This window comes from Rhinoraja longicauda, chromosome 33 (genome assembly GCF_053455715.1).
Source record: "Rhinoraja longicauda isolate Sanriku21f chromosome 33, sRhiLon1.1, whole genome shotgun sequence".
NCBI lineage: Eukaryota > Metazoa > Chordata > Chondrichthyes > Rajiformes > Arhynchobatidae > Rhinoraja > Rhinoraja longicauda.
The window spans coordinates 9,507,821-9,527,763 of record NC_135985.1 but is presented as its reverse complement, the minus strand read 5'-3'; the positions used below and the strand labels follow the sequence as shown (position 1 = coordinate 9,527,763).

Genomic DNA, 19,943 nt, shown 5'->3' with positions numbered 1-19,943 from the left:
AATGTACGGGGATCGCTGGGCGGCATGGACTTGGTGGGCCGAAAAGGCCTGTTTCCGTCTGTATATATATGATATGATATGATAATAAGCAGACACGCACTGCCTGGAGGACACAGAATGAAAACATGACCAGGTATTACTTTAAAAATGTACTTTGGTTTATTAGATTAAGCAACATTGGGACATTGTGACAAAAGGATTAACTTTGCCAAGTAATTCAAATTGGTAAAATAAATCAGAATCTAAAATTATATTTTAGCAAAATATAATACAGGTCAGAAATACTTGACTATTTCCAAGTACAAATAACCTCTAAAAAAAAATCTAACATTCAGCAGAATACATGCATAATACGTAGTATATATTATATAAATATTTCTTACAGGTATCAAATTTGGATTGTTGGAAAGGTTCGTAACTTTGAAGGCATAACACTGCAGATATTGTTTGATTGAATACACATCAATAACCCAAATAAAGAATATTTACTTCAAAGTCTAAACAATGCCTTCTGTATCGGTATTTTATTGAATCTCAAGGTTAAGACATATTGGAGATAATAACCCTTTCTTCCACTTGATCCAGGCTACAGATTATACAAGAAAGTTCCTGGTTTGCTGCTTGTTGAAAACAAAGTTCACAGCCATGCATAGAAAATGCAGAATAATATGGTATAAAATTATTCACTGTCACATACTTTCATTGTCTAAGGATTTTATGAAATGTTGTGGGAAACGTAATGCAAGGAATCCAAACAGCAAAGCAGTTTGGATTCCTTGCATTACTTTTCAGCAAAGCAGTTTGGATGCCAAATATTTGACATGTAATAAAGAAAATATAAAATTGGTTTCTTAACACATTGAGATCAATCGAGAAAACGGATTGACGTAACAGTATAAGAATAATTGACGTTCTAATAACCTGATCTTGTTTCCAGCTCGCTTCAGGGACCTGATGACTTTTCCTTTCCCATGACTAGTCACGATTAGAATTTGAAGACCGTGCAGGGGTTTCAGCTGCACCCAACGCACTGGCGGGCCAGTCAGCGAGCTGAAGTGCAGATTTCACTTCTTACAGGTTAAGCAAGAGCCAACTGGTTGGGCTAATGCAAAAGGCACATGGATCTATGCCTGCACCAAGCTGAGAACAGGGTTGGGAACCTCTGCCTGTTGCAAAACTGGAAACAAGAACAGTTACGTTCTCCAGCGCAGCCACCATTCACCCTTGAGCAATACAAAAGACCTATTTTATTCAGAACTATATAGAACCATTAAAGAGCTGCAATGGAATGATATTGGAATCTCAAAACCTGGAATAGATTCTTGGCACCGTAGGTTCTGTAAATTAAATTATTATTGGTCCACAAGTGCCTTTCTGTAGCAGTGAAAACTAAGGCATCGGGTAAGAATTGCACTGCGTGCCAACATTTTGGACAGCTAAAAACACAGCAGCAGCAAACTCATCGCTTTGTGTCGAGAAATCGATTCCAGTAATACTGGAAAGCTGGTGAGTTACAGGCACCGATAATTATTAGGAGTAACAAATACATCATCATCATCACTAAAAAACTGTGCTGGGAGATCCAGGATGGCTGTCTCGTGGGCCTGCAAATAAAATAGGAAGCAATTGCTATTACATTACTGTTCACTTTAGGCAGAATAGGAACTATTACACATTACAAAGAGACCTGTGGCCCTTTAAAAAATAAAACTTATTTAGTCATAGAATCACACAGCGTGGAAATGGGTTCCTCTGCCCAACCTGCCCGCACCGACCAACATGTCCCATCGACACCAGTCTCACCTGCCTGCGTGTGGTCCATATCCCACTAATCCTATCCTATCCATGTACCGGTATAAATGTTTCTTAAATGCTGCAATAGTGCCTGCCACAACTACCTCCTCCCGGCATCTCAATCCAAACACCCACCACCCTTTGTGTGAAATAGTTATCCCTCAAGTTTCTAGTAAATATTTCCCCCCTCATCTCAAACCTATGTCCTCTAGTTCTCGATTCCCCTACTCTAGGCAAGACTGGGTAGAATTACCCAGTCTATTCCTCTCATGGATTTTTATTTTTTTTTCCCGCAAAACGTTCCTCATTATAAAAATGGTGCAGCGGTAGAGTAACTGCCTTACAGCGCCAGAGACCCGGGTTCGATCCTGACTACGGTTGTCTGTATGCAGCATGTACATTCTTCCCGTGACCTGCGTGGGTTTTCTGCGGGAGCTCCGGTTTCCTCCCACACTCCAAAAATGCACAGGTTTGTAGGCTAATAAGTATAATTGTAAATTGTCCCTCGTGTATGTAGGATAGTGTTAGTGTACGGGGAGCACTGGGCAGCAGGGACTCGGTGGCCCGAAGGACCCGTTTCCACACTGTATCTCGTAACTAAACTAAACAACCACAACATTTTACAATGAACAAAAGAAAAGCAAATAAACCACGAAGTGCAGGGTTACACAGAATTATGGATGCAGAATTAATTCAAACATTAAAGCAGAGCTAGGCTTATAGATATGGAGAAAGGGCAAGCATAAGGGTTGATATCAATCAGAATGAAACAGAGAGCTTCTCAAATCATCAGGCATCTGAAGGCTATCCCTTTAGAGCAGCTTTGAAACACAGTGAAATATGACTGAACTTATGGGAAACTTAGAAGTTGAGCTTTCTTGGTCTGGAAATGAGAATTATAAGGAGTGGGGGAAGCACTGACCACTAAAATATACAACTACTCTGCCTGGCTCTCAACAGACCTGACTTTTTCAAAGCCTGGAAAACATCAGCGGCCTTGTTAAATTGTTTAATTGCTCATCCATCTGAGAAGAACGTGGCTCTCTATCCCTTGCTCTGCCTCCCTTCAGCTCAGATATTGGAAGAGTAGAGATGGAGGTGGGTGGGGGAAAGGAGAGTCTGAAAATGAAGCTTAACCAAGCCCAGGATCAGGCTTTTTATTTCTTTTTAACCTCTCATCAGATGTAGCCCATTCTCTCCACAACAGACAGAACGCCAAAGGTAACATACAATATTGCCTCATCAATGCAATTTTTTTGTGCTCAATGTACTCTGTGTTCCAGATTTCTTTCCTGATATTTGTAAAATAAACAAAGTGACTCTTTCTTGACCCATTCTCCAATGCAGTTAAATGTTTCCTTAGGAACCGTACACCTACTCTGAATTCATTTGAGCATGCACTCCAGTGGTAACATTTTGTTTATATATAAAAACTAGACCAAGTGGACCCGTTGGGGCCCAAATCTCTCCTGCATTGGTGCAGCACCCTGTCCACTCCTCTCTCCTCAACGCCCCCCTCCCCTCTCCCTTCACCCCCCCTCCCTCCCTCCTCCCTGCTCCCCTCCCCCTCCCCTCCATTTAAACTTTAAATTGTGAATAACTTAAAAAATATAACACCGATTTCAATAAAACTACTTGCATTATCACTAAAGTGACAATGGTGAGTAAGGTGGGCCTAAAATTGTCGCGCTATCGTGTACCGTTTTGGCTGAAGTTCAGTCACAATCAAGATAACAAACGAGAGTTTTAGTATATAGATATCAGCAAAAAAATAAGTTGATTGAATGTCAGCTTATGGTCTAACTTTCAGCACAAAGTATTTCCAGACTGGAATGAAGTCTCAACAAACTCGCCATTTGCCAGCATGTTTCAGTTTGAGCTATACAAAAGGAAAAGCCAATTTGACTTAGCGTATGTAAGGCCAACACAATAACACTAAAATAATAAATTCATAAGTTCTAGGAGCAGAATTAGGCCATTCGACCCATCAAGTCTATTCTGCCATTCAATCATGGCTGGTCTATCTTTCTCTCTCAACCTCATTCTACTGCCTTTGCCCCATAATTTGGCACCATTACTAATCAAAAATCTGTCAATCTGCGTCTTAAAAATATCCATTGATGGCCTCCACAGTTGTCTGTGGCAATGAATTCCAGATTCACCATACTATGACTAAAGAAATTCCTTCTCATCTCCTTCCTAAAGGTACGTCCTCTTATTCTGAGGCTATGGCCTCTGGTCCTAGACTCTCCCACTAATGGAAACATCCTCTCCACATTCACTCCATCCAGGCCTTTCACTATTCGGCAAGTTTCAACGAGGTTCCCCCTCATCCTTCTAAACTCCAGCGAGTTCTACAAGGTATTACAAAGTATTGTCAGAGAGATAAGCAAGTACTCTACAATTCACAAAAGGAACTTGAGTTTACCTTCTTCGGTGGAGTTTCTCAGCATAAATGAGCAAATATTTAACCCTTAGGAGCTGGTTGTTTGTGACCACAAAGTACTTTGGCGGGACATTCCCACCTTCGCTGTTTTTCACCCTTGCTCTTCGCCGATCTATGCCACCAGTATCTGGAATCAAGCTAGCAATATTCAGTGACAAGCATTGGAGAACAGACATAAATACATCATTCATTTCACACATCTGAGAAAAGTCAATCGGCTTTCAATGAGTATAGGTTCACCAGTTTCTAGTCATTCTATGCCACTAAAATATCAGGTGAATATTATTTCTACAGGGAAACTGTTGTAATGGTTCAGAGCAGCACACTGTCTGATTCACATAATTTCAATACTCAAGGAAACCCAAGAAGAAAAATTGCTTTGCCACAACATCCACAAGTCAGAAAGACAGTCAATAGGTGTAGGCCATTTACCCCTCAAATGGCTTCTACCACTCAGATGGATTATAGCTCATCTCGACCTCAACTCCATTTACTCATTTTGCTCTCTATCCCAGATACCCGTATCCAATAAAAACTATGTAGGAAAAAAAATCTTTAGAAGGGTCTCGACCCGAAACGTCACCCATTCCTTCTCTCTCGAGATGCTACCTGACCCGCTGAGTTACTCCAACATTTTGTGTCCAATAAAATCTAGTTGATCTACCAACTACTTTTTATGGGAATACCATACCAGTGTCACATAACTTATTAAGCATTATGCCTTCTGATATCACTTCTGCATTGTTCAGATCTAATTTTAACTTTATAACCCCTTATGGATTCATAGTTAGATGAAACAGTTTTTAACCTCTTTAATATCATCAATCACCACGAAAAATTTACTTCGATCATTTTAGTTTTCAACACCAAAATGTTGATAGCTGAATAAAACTAAGTGCATACAAAAGCAGTAGGAAAAAAAACTGCTGATGCTGGTTAAAATCGAAGGTAGACACAAAATGCTGGAGTAACTCAGTGGGTCAGGCAGCATCTCTGGAGAGAAGGAATGGGGGACGTTTCGGGTCAAGACCCTTCGTCGGAACAACAATTCTGACCTTGAAAAGAGAATAATTTCTCAAGTGGAGGAAGGAACATCAGATGCTGGTTTAAATAAACCGAAGATAGACACAAAAAGTTGGAGTAACTCGGCGGCTGAAGTGCTTCTCTCTGGCGATAAGGAATGGGGGACGTTTTGGGTTGAGACCCTTCCGAAGAAGGGTCTCGACCCGAAACGTCACCCATTCCTTCTCTCCCGAGAGGCTGCCTGACCTGCTGAGTTACTCCAGCATTTTGTGCCTACATACAAAAGCAGGTTTTTTTCCCCCCCACGAGTAGAACAGTGATATTTGAACATTAAATTAAATTTGAAAATAAATTATACCTTTTCCTTTAACTTGACATTTAACATCTGGATGATCAATAATCTCACAAACTGCAACACAGCTAAGGACAGGACCAAGAAGGCTCTGATCCCATCCGTTCCCATGAGGACTGTACAGAAGAGCCAAACTCAGGTCACTGGTAAGGTATGTTCCTTCCCCAAAGAGCGAAGTCTATGATGAGGAAAGCAATTTTTGAATATACTTAAATCTTAAGAGCTAGTCAGCAAATAAAAATACAACATATGCTTTTTGTAAAATGACATATTTCGAAAATAATTGGAAAGATGCAGTTCTAAAAGACTTGGGTTTGGTTACATATGGAGTATTGCGTGGAGTTTTGTTCACCCCATTACAGGAAAGATGTGGAGAGTTTGGAGAGAGAGTGCAGAAGGAGTTTACCAGAATGCTGGCCGGTTCGGGGGTATTAGCTACAAGGTGAGGTTGGACAAATGGATTATTTTCTCTTGAACGCCACAAGAGGGGAGATCTGATAGATATATATAAAATTAACAGAGGCATAGAGAAAGTAGTCAGAAGCATTTTTCCAGGTGCACAGAGTGCCTGGAACACACTGCCAGTGGCGGTCGTGCATGCAGGCAGATATGACAGTGGAGCTTAAGAGGCTTTTAGGTAGACTCATGGATATGCTGGGAGTGGAGTGGTATGGAACATTGTGGGCAGACAAAGTTAGTTTAGCGTGACATTATGACTGACATAGACATTGTGGGCTGAAGGGCTGTACTTTCCTCAGTTCTGTGTAGACAATTTGCTTTATGTTATTTCTCTGTAATTCTAGATTCTTTTACCGGTCTACTTAAGTATCCGGAACTCACCCCTTTTCAGGGAATCATTAAAATGAATCACAATGACAAAGACCAACAGGTTCTAAGGATGAGAACATTTTTTTTAAAAGTTGCAAGTGAGGGAGGACAAGAATGAGTAGGATTAAGAGCTGAAGTGGAGCAGGGAAAAAGGTGAGGAGTAAAGGGCAAAGAGGAGAATACATGAAAGGAAAGCAGAGGTTGATGGATAGCAGGAGGGTACAGGGGATGAATGAAGGGCAGGGATCAGGGGGAAATCAGGCAAGGGAGAAATTATAACAATTCACAGCACAGAAAGGTACATTTAAAATGCATCAAGTACTTTTGCCTCCAGCACAGCTTCAGGCAATGACTTTAAAACCTCCAGTACTCTGGAATATTGTTCTTCCTTGATTCCCTTCTGGTCTCTCAATTAACAAACCAGTGTCCCCCAATTTAATAACTTTTATTATAAGGGATGTATGTTCTTTCTAGTGTCCAGCAATTAAATCCTTTTCTTAATGACCTACCATTTGCAGAGGATTTCCTTGCCTTATTTGCCTTCCCCAATTGCATTACTTCACACTTCTCTGGTTTGAATCCCATGTGTCATTTTTGTGCTCACCTAAATAGACATTCATCTGCAACTACAATTTTATTCTTCACTGACAAATATACTGCCTATCTTGGGTTGGACTCTGACTACAGGCGCTGTCTGTATGGAGTTGGAACGTTCTCCCTGTGACCATGTGGGTTTTCTCCGGGTGCTCCAGTTTCCTCCCACACTCCAAAGATGTGCAGGTTTGCAGGTTAATTGGCTTCGGTAAAAAATTGTGAATTGTCCCTCGTGCACAGGACAGTGCTAGTGTACGGGGATCGCTGGATGATGCGGTCTCAGTTGGCCGAAGCGCCTGCTTCCGGGGCAGTGTCTCTAAAACTAAAAAACTAAAACAGCTGCTTCACCCACTACCGATGGGGCAACCCTCACATCCCAAGAGTTAGCCTAGTGAATCACTTTTGATCTGCCTGCAATACAAATATATTATTTCTTAAACTATCCTAATTTCTTTTCATTATCAAACTTTAAATGTTTAATCATTAGTGTTATTTCACATTATAATGCTGCTTTATATAAATTAAATTTGCAACCATGTGATCCAACAGATGAATAAAATGTAAACGTCTGACCTTATTTAGGTGACACTGCAAACCACAGTGAATTATAGAATAAAAGTTCTCCAGCCGACTGCCATGAAATGCATAGATAAGATCTCTGTCTCCTTTGGTTTCGTCAAACTTGGCATTCATCTGGTCACAATAAACTATCTCAAATAGGAAGTCGGGGGTAGCAGCAGAGGGCGTTGTAAACCCAATGTGTTCCTGGATTTCTTCATACTGAAATGCAAAAAAAAGTCATGTAAAAATCACCAGAGCAAATAGATATCAAATATATATTTTTTGCAGACTGATGTTGGGGCAAGATGTACTGTTTTATTCATTCCTGCAAACACTGCCACAAAAATCGTAAATATGAACAGTAATTTGTGACCAATCCCAATATGTGTCCAAGACTCAGTCACATGTTAGGAGGAAATACACCAATGTCATCTGGTACATTACCAGAGGGCACCATGATATCCATCGAGTCAGCGATGCCCAGAGACTCATGCACAAATCCTCATGTTGGAATTTCAGTGCGATACTGAGGGTGTACTCCATATTGGAGATGTTGCCACGTGGATGATGTGTTCAAGCAAGGCTTATCTTCCAAAGTGTGCCATGCCATTATTTTAAAGAACATTATGGGTGATACCTATACTAAACGACACCTAAGCAATGTTTCACTTTGTCAATACTTTAAATAAAAAGCTTTGTCACAGAATCTGGGAGAAATGCAAACATGGAACTGCAGATGCTGGTTTACAAGAACAGACACAATGTGCTGACATAACTCAGAGGGTAGGCAGCGTCTCTGGTGACCACGGATCGGTGACATTTCGGGTCGGGACCAGACTGTGAGAACATATGTGCAAATAGACCACTACACGTCAACAGTACTTCATTGTCTGAAACGGTCAAGATAGATGGTAAATAAATATAGGTCTATCTTTCTTTTCCAGAGTCCTCTGATCTTTGTATACACTCTTTTCAGTCAATCCAGGAGTAAACCTGTAATTGTAAAAATTATTGTGCAGGAAATTGCCAACTTTGTATACTGACCCACCCCTAGGGAATATAGATATGCGCTAATATAGAAACAAGATAAACAGCAAATGCAATTCTTTAAATCCCACCCTACATCTAAGAAGATCTATTCCTCTTTCACTAAAAACAGATGAAGTAAATGTCTGGCACAATAAGGTTTAAAAGGGAAAGTGCGGATTGTACCTTGAATGCTGGCAGTGGCCTTTCCATGAAGCCCACAAGCCAGATACAATCCCTGGCACATACCCTAATTTCCACTGAACCCATATTACCTGGGGTAAAAAAAAAGACTATTACCATGACCTGATTTGAGGAAGGGCATCCTTGCTATTGAGGCAGTGCAGCTTAGGCTCACAAGGTTAATCCCCTGGATGGCAGGACTGTCATATGAGGAAAGATTGGAAAGACTGGGCTTGTATTCACTGGAATTTAGAAGGATGAGAGGGGATCTTTTAGAAATGTATAAAATTATAAAAGGACTGGACAAGCTAGATGCAGGAAAAATGTTCCCAATGTTGGGGGAGTCCGGAACCAGGGGCCACAGTCTAAGAATAAAGGGGAGGCCAATTAAAACTGAAATGAGAAAAAAACTTTTTCACCCAGAGTTGTGAATTTATGGAATTCTCTGCCACAGAAGGCAGGAGAGGCCAATTCCCTGGATGAATTTAAAAGAGCGTTAGATAGAGCTCTGGGGGCTAGTGGAATCAAGGGATATGGAGAGAAGGCAGGCACGGGTTACTGATTGTGGATGATCAGCCATGATCACAATGAATGGCAGTGCTGGCTCAAAGGGCCAAATGGCCTCCTCCTGGCACCTATTTTCTATGTTTCTATGACCCTACCAGACTCCCAATTATTACAACTCTACCAAGAGAATTCTACCAATCGTGACTAGACTCTTTATCCAAATACAGGGATCAAATGGCCCTGATCTCCGTACCCCAGACGGCTGCGGGCGGGAGTGCAGGGCCTCGAAGGTGGAGTGGGCCGCTGGAGACCCTGCAACAGCCTCGTGCTCTGCTGGACTGGGCCTCCGCTCCAAGAGGCGGAGCGCATCAACCGGACGCGGCCTGCAGCGGAGGAGGACACCACGGCTAAGCTTGGCCAGGCTGACCCTGCAACGTTGCCAGGACAACGGGCCTTCATGGTCGGGTCAAGAACCCTGCCCTTACAACTGGGACTTGAGAATAGAGCCCAACTGGCGACTCTGTATACTGTCTCAATGTACTACTGCTATACACTTGTACTGTATCTGAGATGCTTATCTAAGTTGTATCTAAGTGCTATGTATAGTGATACTTGTACTGAACTGTGTACAAAAATGAATTTCACTGTTCCTCGCTCGGTACTTGTGACAAATAAAGAACAATATCATGCCATACAACCTCCCCCAAAACTAGCAATTCAATACTTTACTAAAACATCAAGCCAAACAGCCAACATTGCATTTGGCTGACAACCTAAACTCAGTCCCTTCACCACTCCCCATGCCTGCACGAAGGTAGTCCAGGTACTCAAGGTCAACTGGCTTGGGTCTCTTGATACAGGAGTTGAAGGTCAAGGCTTAGCAAGGACTCAGCAATGACCAACGCAGTGTACTACCAATAGACAATAAACAATAGGTGCAGGAGTAGGCCATTCGGCCCTTTGAGGCAGCACTGCCATTCAATGTGGCCGTTTTTGGAGAATAAAAAGCATTAAAAACACATTACAACCCAGACCTTTAATCAAACTCTATCTTGCACTAAATGTCCCCTTTATCCTTGATCTGTGCACTGTAGATGGCTTGATTGTATTCATGAATAGTCTTTTCTTTGACTTGGATAACGAGCAAACAAAGGATTTTTACTGCACCACGATACACATTACAATCATGAATTAAACTAAAACTGATGTATAATAAAAGCAGCAAATTAATATAAATTATTTAACAGATGTTTTACCTCTTAATGCCCAGGTCAAGGATTCCACTTCAAATGCTGGGAATTGTTATCCTATGTAAGGGTTAGCTGACATGGGAACTGGGAGATAGACAGATAGACACAAAATGCTGCAGTAACTCAGCAGAGTTACTGAACCAGCTGAGTTAGAGTCAGAGTGAAAGTGTGGAAACAGGCCCTTCGGCCCAACTTGCCCACACCGGCCAACATGTCCCAGCTGCACTAGTCCCACCTGCCTGCATTTGGTCCATATCCAAACCTGTCCTATCCATGTACTTGTCGACCCATTTCTTAAACATTGGGATAGTCCCAGCCTCAACTACCTCCTCAGGCAGTTTGTTCCATACACCACCACCCCTTGAGTGAAAATGTTACCCCTCAGGTTCCTATTAAATCTTTTCCCCTTCATCTTAAACCAATATTCTCTGATCCTCAATTCACCTACACTAGACAAGGGACTCTGTGCATCTATCCGATCTATTCCTCTCATGATTTTATACACTTCAATAAGATCACCCCTCATCCTCCTGCTCTCCAAGCAATAGAGTCCCAGCCTACTCAGCCTCTCCCTGTCGCTCAGACCCTCTAGCCCAAGCAACATCCATGTAAATCTTTTCTGTACCCTTTCCAGCTTAACAACATCTTTCCTATATCACGATGCCCAGAACTAAACACAATACTCTAAATGCAGCCTCACCAATATCTTATACAACTGCAATATGACCTCTCAACTTCTATACTCAATACTCTGACTGATGATTTACTCCAGCATTTTGTGTCAATCTTCGGTGTAAGCCAGCATCTGCAGTTCCTACCTACACAGGGGAACTGGGAGGCAAGCTGCCCAGCACAATGCTGGGAATCCCAATACATAGGGGCTCTAAAACACAGAATGGAGACAAAACTGCCAGCCACCGCCTGCTCCATTCAGTCCTGCAGATTCACCTCTAAAACAATGATGGGTCACCTCTCTGGTGCACAATAGTTTTCCTATTCCTGCCCGACCTTTAACTCTTTTCCTTGGTGGAATAAATAGAGCAAACGCATGAGTAACAAACTACTGCAGTAATTATTTTTCATTACTAAAAATCTTTTTGGCCATTTCAAAATTCCACAACAGCACTGCTGAAAATTAAAAAATATATTTTACCAGTGTATTATAAAGTTATGACTGTAGCTCAAAGTAATTCTGCAGTAAGTCACAGCCATATCCAATCATGCAAGATGACTCAACCCATGTCTCTGCAACGGTTAACTTCTTTGTGTGTGCTTAAGTAGCATATTGTACACACTGTTCCCTGCAAATGACATCTCTGTATGGGAGTTTTAACTGCAGCTCCACAGGCATGTTTTAATGGGATTTAATCACGTCTTTTAGCCATCTCAAAACACAAAGACATTATGCCATGAAAAGCTTAATTATGATTCCCTGTGAAATAAACTGATCGAGCTATTCGCAAAACACAAAGTGCTGGACTGCACTCAGCGGGTCAGGCAGCATCTCTCAAGGACATGGATAGGTGACGTTTTGGGTTAGGACCTTTCCCAAATCAAAGAAGGGTCCCGACCCAAAACATTGCCTGACCTTGTCCTCCAGAGATGCTGCCTGACATGCTGAGTTATACCAACACTTTGTGTTTCCTGAAGATTCCAGCATGTACAGTTCCTTGTGTTTACTGATCAGTCTATTCACTGTGGGGACATGGCCACTACAGGCAAGGCAAACATTTAATGACAATCACTGGCTAAACTTAAGATTCCTCCTTGCCCTGCTGAAATCTGTGTAGTGAAACTACTTATTCAATAGTGGGACTTTAATCAGTGACAACAAATGATTACTAACACACGTTCAAGTCAGATGGTGGGTGTCATGAATATTACAGGCATTATGCTTCTACATATTTTTTTCTTAACGTCACTCATTTGCAACATTGTCTGATGGTTAAAACCTTTAAAGAAATTATTCACAGGATCTTACCCCTTCTTTTCCCAAACTTTTGATAGTTAAGTTTTTTGATAAACAGAACCAGCTTAAAAGTTCCAAGGTTCGCTTTTGTGGGACTGCTCCAGATTGTAGCAGCTGTTTTAAATTTGGCAGATTCCGAGCATCAGCAAGCTGTAATGAGAAATAAACAAAATATAACAGTTCTGCACAAGTCTTTCTATATTATACTGGATCACATACACGGTTGTTTCATCTTTTGGCAGAATACCTTAAAATATTGTAAATTTTGCCCAAAATTGAACCCATAATGAAAGGAGATTAAGGGGAGACCAGATAGTTTAGTTTTTGTTCAGTTCAGTTGAGTTTAGAGATACAGCGTGGAAACAGGGCACTGGGTCTGCGCCAACCAACAATCACCCTGTAATCTAGTTCTAACCTACACCCTAGGGCCAATTTACAGAAGCCAATTAAACTATGAACCTGCACGTCTTTGGAATGTGGGAGGAAACTGGAGCACCCGGAGAAAACCCAGGCGGTCACAGTGAGAACGTGCGAACTCCGTACAGCCAACATCCGTAGCCAGGATCAAACCCGGGTCTCTGGCACTGTAAGTCAGCAACGCTACCGCTGCACCACTGTGCTGCCCATAGAATTGCCACGGATAGAAGTATATAAAATTATGAGAGGCAAAGATAAGGTAGACAGTCAGAACCTTTGCCCCAGAAGGGAAAAAACATCAAATACTAGCAGGCATAGCGCCTAGGTGAGAGGGGCAAAGTTTAAAAGAGATGTGCTGGGCAAGCTCACTTACAGTGAGGATGTTGACTGCCTTGAACATGATGCTGGGTGTAATGGTTGATAAATATACAAAGTACATTTAAGTGACTTTTGGTTAGGCATATTAATATGCAGGGAATAGAGGAGGATGGATTATGTGCTGGCACATAATAATTAGTCTGGACATTTGTTCTGCATAGGCATTAGGGGCCAACAGGCCTATTTTTGTGTTGTACTGTTCTATGTTCTAACTCAAATGGGCGATTTGAAGGGCCAATGGAGCCCCAAAATAGTTTTGCCGAGTCCGATTAAAGAAAATCCCAGCTTTTCTCCTCTCAGTTCTAAATGGCCTACCCCTTATTCTTAAACTGTGTGGCCCCTGGTTCCAGACTCTCCCAACATCGGGAACATGTTTCCTGCATCGAGCCTATCCAATCCCTTAATAATTTTATATGTTTCTATAAGATCCCCTCTCATCCGTCTAAATTCCAGTGAATACAAACCCAGTCGCTCCATTCTTTCGTCATATGACAGTCCCGCCATCCCGTGAATAAATCTCATGAACCTACGCTGCACTCTCTCAATAGCAAGAATGTCCTTCCTCAAATTAGGAGACCAAAACTGCACACAATACTCCAGGTGTGGTCTCCTCAGGTACAACTGGACGGACCTCTTTGCTCCTATACTCAACTCTTGTTATGAAGCCCAACATGCCATTAGCTTCCTTCATTGCCTGTTGTACGGTTGGAAGCTTGTGACCAGAGGTGTGCCTCAGGACTTGGCATTGGCCCAAAGTATTTGTGGTTCATCTCACAAATTGGGTAAGAATATGCAAAGCATAATTAGCAACTATGCAAATGACATTAAAATACTGTTTTCCTCGACTTTGAGTTTGGTTATCAAAAATTACAGCAAGATTTGAATTTTGGAAAGTCAAATCAGGCAGGACTGGCACAGTGACAAAGAAAAGAAAGACCTTATGCCTAAACGACTACCGTCCAGTGGCCTTGACATCCACCATCATGAAATATTTTGAGAGGCTAGTTATGGAAACCATTAAATCCAATCTACCCAACAGCCTTGACCCACTGCAGTTTGCCTACCGCCAGAACAGGTCCACGGACGATGCCATTGCTCCAGCCCTACACTCATCCCTGGAGCACCTGGATAAGAGAGTCACCTACGTCAGACCCCTATTCAAAGATTATAGCTCTGCCTTTAATTCCATTATGCCATCTAAGCTTACCACTAAACTCACAGGACTTGGTGTCAGCCCTCATCTGCAACTGGATCCTCGACTTCCTGACCAACACATCGCAATCAGTGAGGATAGAGGACAAAGCATCCTCTACAATATCCTCAACACTGGTGCTCTGCAAGGATGGATTCTCAGCCCCCTTCTTTACTCCTTGTACACCCACGACTGTGCAGCCATGTACAAATCTAATTCAATTTACAAATTCGCAGACGACATCACCATTGTGGGCGGATATCAAATAATGATGAGATGGAGTACAGGAAGGAGATTGAGAACTGGTGTCGTGACAACAACCTTTCTCTCAATGTCAGCAAGACAAGGGAGATCGTGATCAACGTCAGGAAGCGAAGCAGTACACATACCCCAGTTTGCATTGACAGTGCCGAAGTAGAGATGGTTGAAAACTTCAAATTCCTTGGAGTCAATATCACCCACAACTTCTCCTGCACCACCTATTTTGAAGCAATAACCAAGAAACACCTCTACTTTCCTAGAAGACTTAGAAAGTTCGGCATTTGCCCTGCAACTCTCACCAACTCCCACAGATGCACCATAGAAAGCATTTTATCAGGATGCATCACAGCTTGGTTTGGGAACTGCTCCATCCAAGACCACAAGAAATTGCAGCGAATTGTGGACACAGCCCAGACCATCACACAAACCAACCTTCCTTCTATTGACTCAATTTATACCTCACGCTGCCTCAGCAAGGCCAGCAGCATAATCAAGGACAAGTCACACCCTGGCCACTCCATCTTCTCCCCTCTCCCATCAGGCAAATGATACAGATGTGCCAAAATGCACACCTCCAGATTCAGGGACAGTTTCTTCCCAGCTGTTATCAGGCAACTGAATCATCCTACTACAATCAGAGAGCAGTGCTGAACTACTACCTCTTTGGCGACATTTGGATTCTCCTTGATCGGACTTTGCTGGCTTCACCTTGCATTAAACATTATTCCCTTAACATGTATCTATACACTGTAAATGGCTCAAATGTAATCACGTAGTATCTTTCTGCTGATTGGATAGCACGCAACGAAAACTTTTCTCTGTACATGTGTCAATAAACTAAACTGAAACTGAACAGTGCAGGGCCCTGGTAGCGTTGTAGAGCAGAGGGAACTAGGAGTACAGGTGCATAGTTTTCTGAAAGTGGCGTCACAAGTATATCAGGTGGTAGAGGTGGCTTTTGGTACAATGGTCTTCATCAGTCACAATACAGGGACGTTATGTTACAGAAGTATATGATGTTGGTATGGTTATATTTAGAGTATTCTGTTCCATTTTGGTCATCCTGCTATAGAAAAGATGTCCTTACAATGTCATCACAGATGCACCATAGAAAATAATATATTGGGTTGCATCACAGCTTGATTTGAGAACAGCTCGGCCCAAGACTGCAAGAAATTGTAGAGTTGCGGATGTAGCCCAGCCCATCACACAGACCAGAATTCCAACCATTGACTCCATCTACACTTTAAGCTGCCTTTAGGGACATTGGACTCTGTCTATGGAACTAAGGCACTGCAATGTTGAGAAATAGATTTGCCCCTCTCCTGGGCTTATGTCAGCCACAGTTTTAGGTCGGGTTGGAGGAGTAAGGATTGGGGGGAGAGTTGGCCAATAGACATAAAAAGCTGGAGTAACTCAGCGGGTCAGACAACATCTCTGGAATAGGTGACGTTTCGGGTCGAGACCCTTCTTCAGCCCGTAACATCACCTATTCTTTCTCTCCTGAGATGCTGCCTGTCCCACTGAGTTACTCCAGTATTTTGTGTCTTATATTCGGGTTAAACCAGCATCTGCAGTTCCTTCCTGCGCAATCATCAGGTCTACAGGTAGGGTGATCACAGCGGGTAAAGGTTGTAGGGGCAAGGATTGGGGGGGGGGGGGGGAAAGAGTCGGTCAATAATGAGATCTACAGGTGGGGCAATCATAGTAAGGGATAGAGGGGTAAGGATTGGGGGAGAGTTGGTCAATAATGGGGCAATCGCAGTGGGTAAGTAATGGAGGGGTGAGGGATTGGGGGCCAAGGCATTGGGTTGCAAGGGAATTTGGGGGGGGAGGGATTGGGGGGGGAATTGGGGGGGGGGGAATTGGGGGGGCAAGGGAATTGGGGGGGCAAGGGAATTGGGGGGGCAAGGGAATTGGGGCGAGGGAATTGGGGCAGGGAATTGGGGGAGGGAATTGGGGGGGCAAGGGAATTGGGGGGGCAAGGGAATTGGGGGGGCAAGGGAATTGGGGGGGCAAGGGAATTGGGGGGGCAAGGGAATTGGGGGGGCAAGGGAATTGGGGGGAGGGAGGGAATTGGGGGGAGGGAGGGAATTGGGGGGAGGGAGGGAATTGGGGGGAAGGCCAAGGGAATTGGGGGGGGCAAGGGAATTGGGGGGGGGCAAGGGAATTGGGGGGGGGGGCAAGGGAATTGGGAGGGGGCAAGGGAATTGGGGGGGGAGGGAATTGGGGGGGAGGGAGGGAGGGAATTGGGGCAAGGGAATTGGGGGGGGGGCAAGGGAATTGGGGGGGGGCAAGGGAATTGGGGGGGGCAAGGGAATTGGGAGGGGGCAAGGGAATTGGGGGGGGGAGGGAATTGGGGGGGAGGGAGGGAGGGAATTGGGGCAAGGGAATTGGGGGGGGGGGTCTACGGGTGGGGCGATGGCAGTAGGCGGGGCGGGGCACGGCTCCGCGGGGGGGGGGACGACTCACCAAGGCGTCGAAGTCCTTGTTGTCGTCGCTGAAGTAGGCGGCGGGGAAGGGCCGGAGCACCGAGTCGCGCCGGTAACTCTGCAGCGCCGACATGAAGAGGCTGCACTTGAGGTCGGCGGCCCGCAGGTCCCGCCGGATACACTCCTCCAGCGGCTGCTCGGCCAGGCCGAAGCCCAGGCCTCGTCCCAGGCCCAGGCCGCCCTCGGCCTGCATGCGGCCTCCCGCTGCCTGAGGCAACTCCCGCAACAAAATATGTTTTGGGGTGAATTTGTTTTTTAAAATAAAGGAGAGACCGACTTCAAGCCGCCGGCACCAGGAGGCCGCCCCACCGCTTCCGCTTCCGGGTGAGCCGCCTCCTGCTCAGTCACCATGGTTACAGAGGGAACAGCAACAAACTCATTCTCCAGCATTGTGTGTCTATCTTCAGTGTAAACCATCTATAAAGTATCTGCATTGAGACGCAGAGAGTGAGGACACATGCCCTTTGGCCCAACTTGTCCACACCGGCTACACTATTCCCACCTGCCCCCTTTTGGTCCATGTCCCTCCAAACCTGTCCTATCCATGTACCTGTCTAACTGTTTCTTAAATATTAGGATAGTCCCTGTCTCAACTACCTCCTCTGGTAGATTGTCCCATACGCCCACGACTCTTTGTGTGAAAAAGGTACCCCTCAGATTCCTATTAAATCTTTTCCCCGTCATCTTAAACCTAGGAATCTGCAATTCCTTCCTACACATCCCGATGCTGTCCGGCCCACTGAGTTACTCCAGCATTTTGTGTCTATCTTCAAACTATTAATTATTTTGGGGTGGAGATCTTGATTCAGACACAGTCGGGGAAGGTGTGCAGTTCTGCACACCACACAGTAGGAATGGTGGCATTATGTCAGAGGGGATGCAGAAAAGATTCATAAGAATGTTGCTTGGATTGGAGGATTTGAGTTATTGGGTGATCTCGGATAAACTGGGGACTCAAGAAACTGCAGGTGCCAGAAACTTGAACAAAACTCGAAGGTAAAATTGTAAATTGTCCCTAGTGTGTGTAGAATACTGTTAATGTGTGGGGATCGCTGGTTGGCACAGACTCGTTGGGCTGCAGGGCTGTATCTCTAAATGAAACTTTAAAAACTAAACTAAACTAAAATTATTGAGGACTGGAGAGAGATGATTCCCTGGATACATTGGCAATATTTACATCCTATGGGAAATGTGATACTGAGCCTGATTCCTCTCTTACCTTATCAATAATAAACTTTGCCACAACTCTTTCCATCAATCGTGGTAGGTATGAAATCTAGTCAATCATTTGTAGAAATTCTAAAAATAATTATTATGTTCAGGTTAGGAACAATCCTTAAATGATTATCAGAATTAATGTTACTCGGGAATGGAAGGAATGAAATGTGTAGTTCAGTTTGATTTATTGTCACATGTACTGAGGCACAGTGAAAAGATTTTGTCTAGGAAAGAACTGCAGATGCTGGTTTAAATCGAAGGTAGACACAAAATGCTGGAGTAACTCAGCAGGACAGGCAGCATCTCTGGAGAGAAGGAATGGATGAGGTTTCGGGTCGAGACCGTTCTGACTATATTGTTGTGTACTAACCAGTCAGCGGAAAGACAGTGCATGATTACAATTGAGCCATTCACAGTGTACAGATAAATTATAAAGGGAATATTGTGAAGGGAATAACGTGAGCGAGAAGGGTTTAGCAAATAAAAATTGCTATCCCATGCCAAGTGGACATTGTTGAATATATTGAATGGTCTTAAAATTAGCTGTCAGATAACAGCCATACAGTCATATCTGTCCAGAGGCCCTGTATCTATATTCAGGCCTCAGGGAATCACATATCATATTTTGTATTTCTGTCCAATTTACAAGAAGTGATTACTTTTTTAAACGTGCAGATGCCGGAAATCTGAAACAAAAACGAGAAGATGTTGGAAGCATTCAGCAGATTGGGTAGCGTCTGCGGAGAGAAAATCAGTTAACTTTTGACGTCCAAGGCATTTTATCGAGAATTTCCCAGTTCTGATGAAGCATCCCTGAACTGAAAAGTTAACTGGTTCTCTTTTCACGAATACTGTTGAGTGTTTACATTTTGTTTATTCTCATAAAAAGGGGCTATTTAATACCAGATCTGGAATTTAAGATCAATTTAAGGTAGCCTCTTTTTGCTCTGGTATTTTATTTTATTCTTCACATGTGTAAATTATAATGTTTTATTCTTAATTGTTTACTGCAAGTCATGTTGTTACTTGCAAGCAAAGCACCAAGGCAAATTCCTTGTATGTATACATAGTTGGCTAATAAAATTTATTCAAATTCAATTCAAGTTCAAATTTATGCAGAGGCCTCAATTAATTCACCGGATTACTAGATCCTGAACTACAGTCATTTATTATATTAACTGCTTCCTGAATACCTCTATGAATCATTCTAGCACTGAAAGTATACTGTTGTAGAGTATGAATTATAAATACGACAGGTCTCTCTCTTATTACCTGATAGCTTCGTATTGTTTTCTATAAAATCTCATTGTTGCTCAAATCAGTAAGAATAATTCTCCGCAATTTGAATGGTTTGGGGATGTATTTAAAATAAATTCCAAAACTTCCTGAGCGTGGCACAAGTTGTTATTAGGAAACGTTTGCAACACTTCATGCTCATGTGATATTTAGAAC

General features: G+C 43.1%; 1 protein-coding gene across 1 annotated transcript; it reads right to left on the bottom strand.

Annotated features, from left to right (window-relative positions):
- Nucleotides 1-271: 271 nt before the first annotated feature.
- parp16 (poly (ADP-ribose) polymerase family, member 16) lies at nucleotides 272-17,583 on the bottom strand. Its single transcript, XM_078427151.1, has 6 exons — nucleotides 17,254-17,583; nucleotides 12,546-12,683; nucleotides 7,611-7,817; nucleotides 5,622-5,793; nucleotides 4,223-4,367; nucleotides 272-1,604 (listed from the first exon to the last, which is right to left on the bottom strand). The coding sequence occupies exons 1-6, from the start codon at nucleotides 17,464-17,466 to the stop codon at nucleotides 1,460-1,462; spliced, it is 1,020 nt and encodes a 339-aa protein (XP_078283277.1). The 5' UTR covers nucleotides 17,467-17,583; the 3' UTR covers nucleotides 272-1,459.
- Between the last annotated feature and the right edge of the window lie 2,360 nt (nucleotides 17,584-19,943).

Excerpts from the sequence above, each read along its gene's own strand:
- parp16 (XM_078427151.1), bottom strand. The coding sequence starts at position 17,466 with ATGCAGGCCGAGGGCGGCCTGGGCCTGGGACGAGGCCTGGGCTTCGGC. Across the intron at positions 5,794-7,610 it reads TGCAGTGTCACCTAAATAAG|ACTTCGCTCTTTGGGGAAGG; the intron begins GTCAGACGTTTA and ends TCCTCATCATAG. Across the intron at positions 1,605-4,222 it reads GAGAAACTCCACCGAAGAAG|GCCCACGAGACAGCCATCCT; the intron begins GTAAACTCAAGT and ends TTTTATTTGCAG.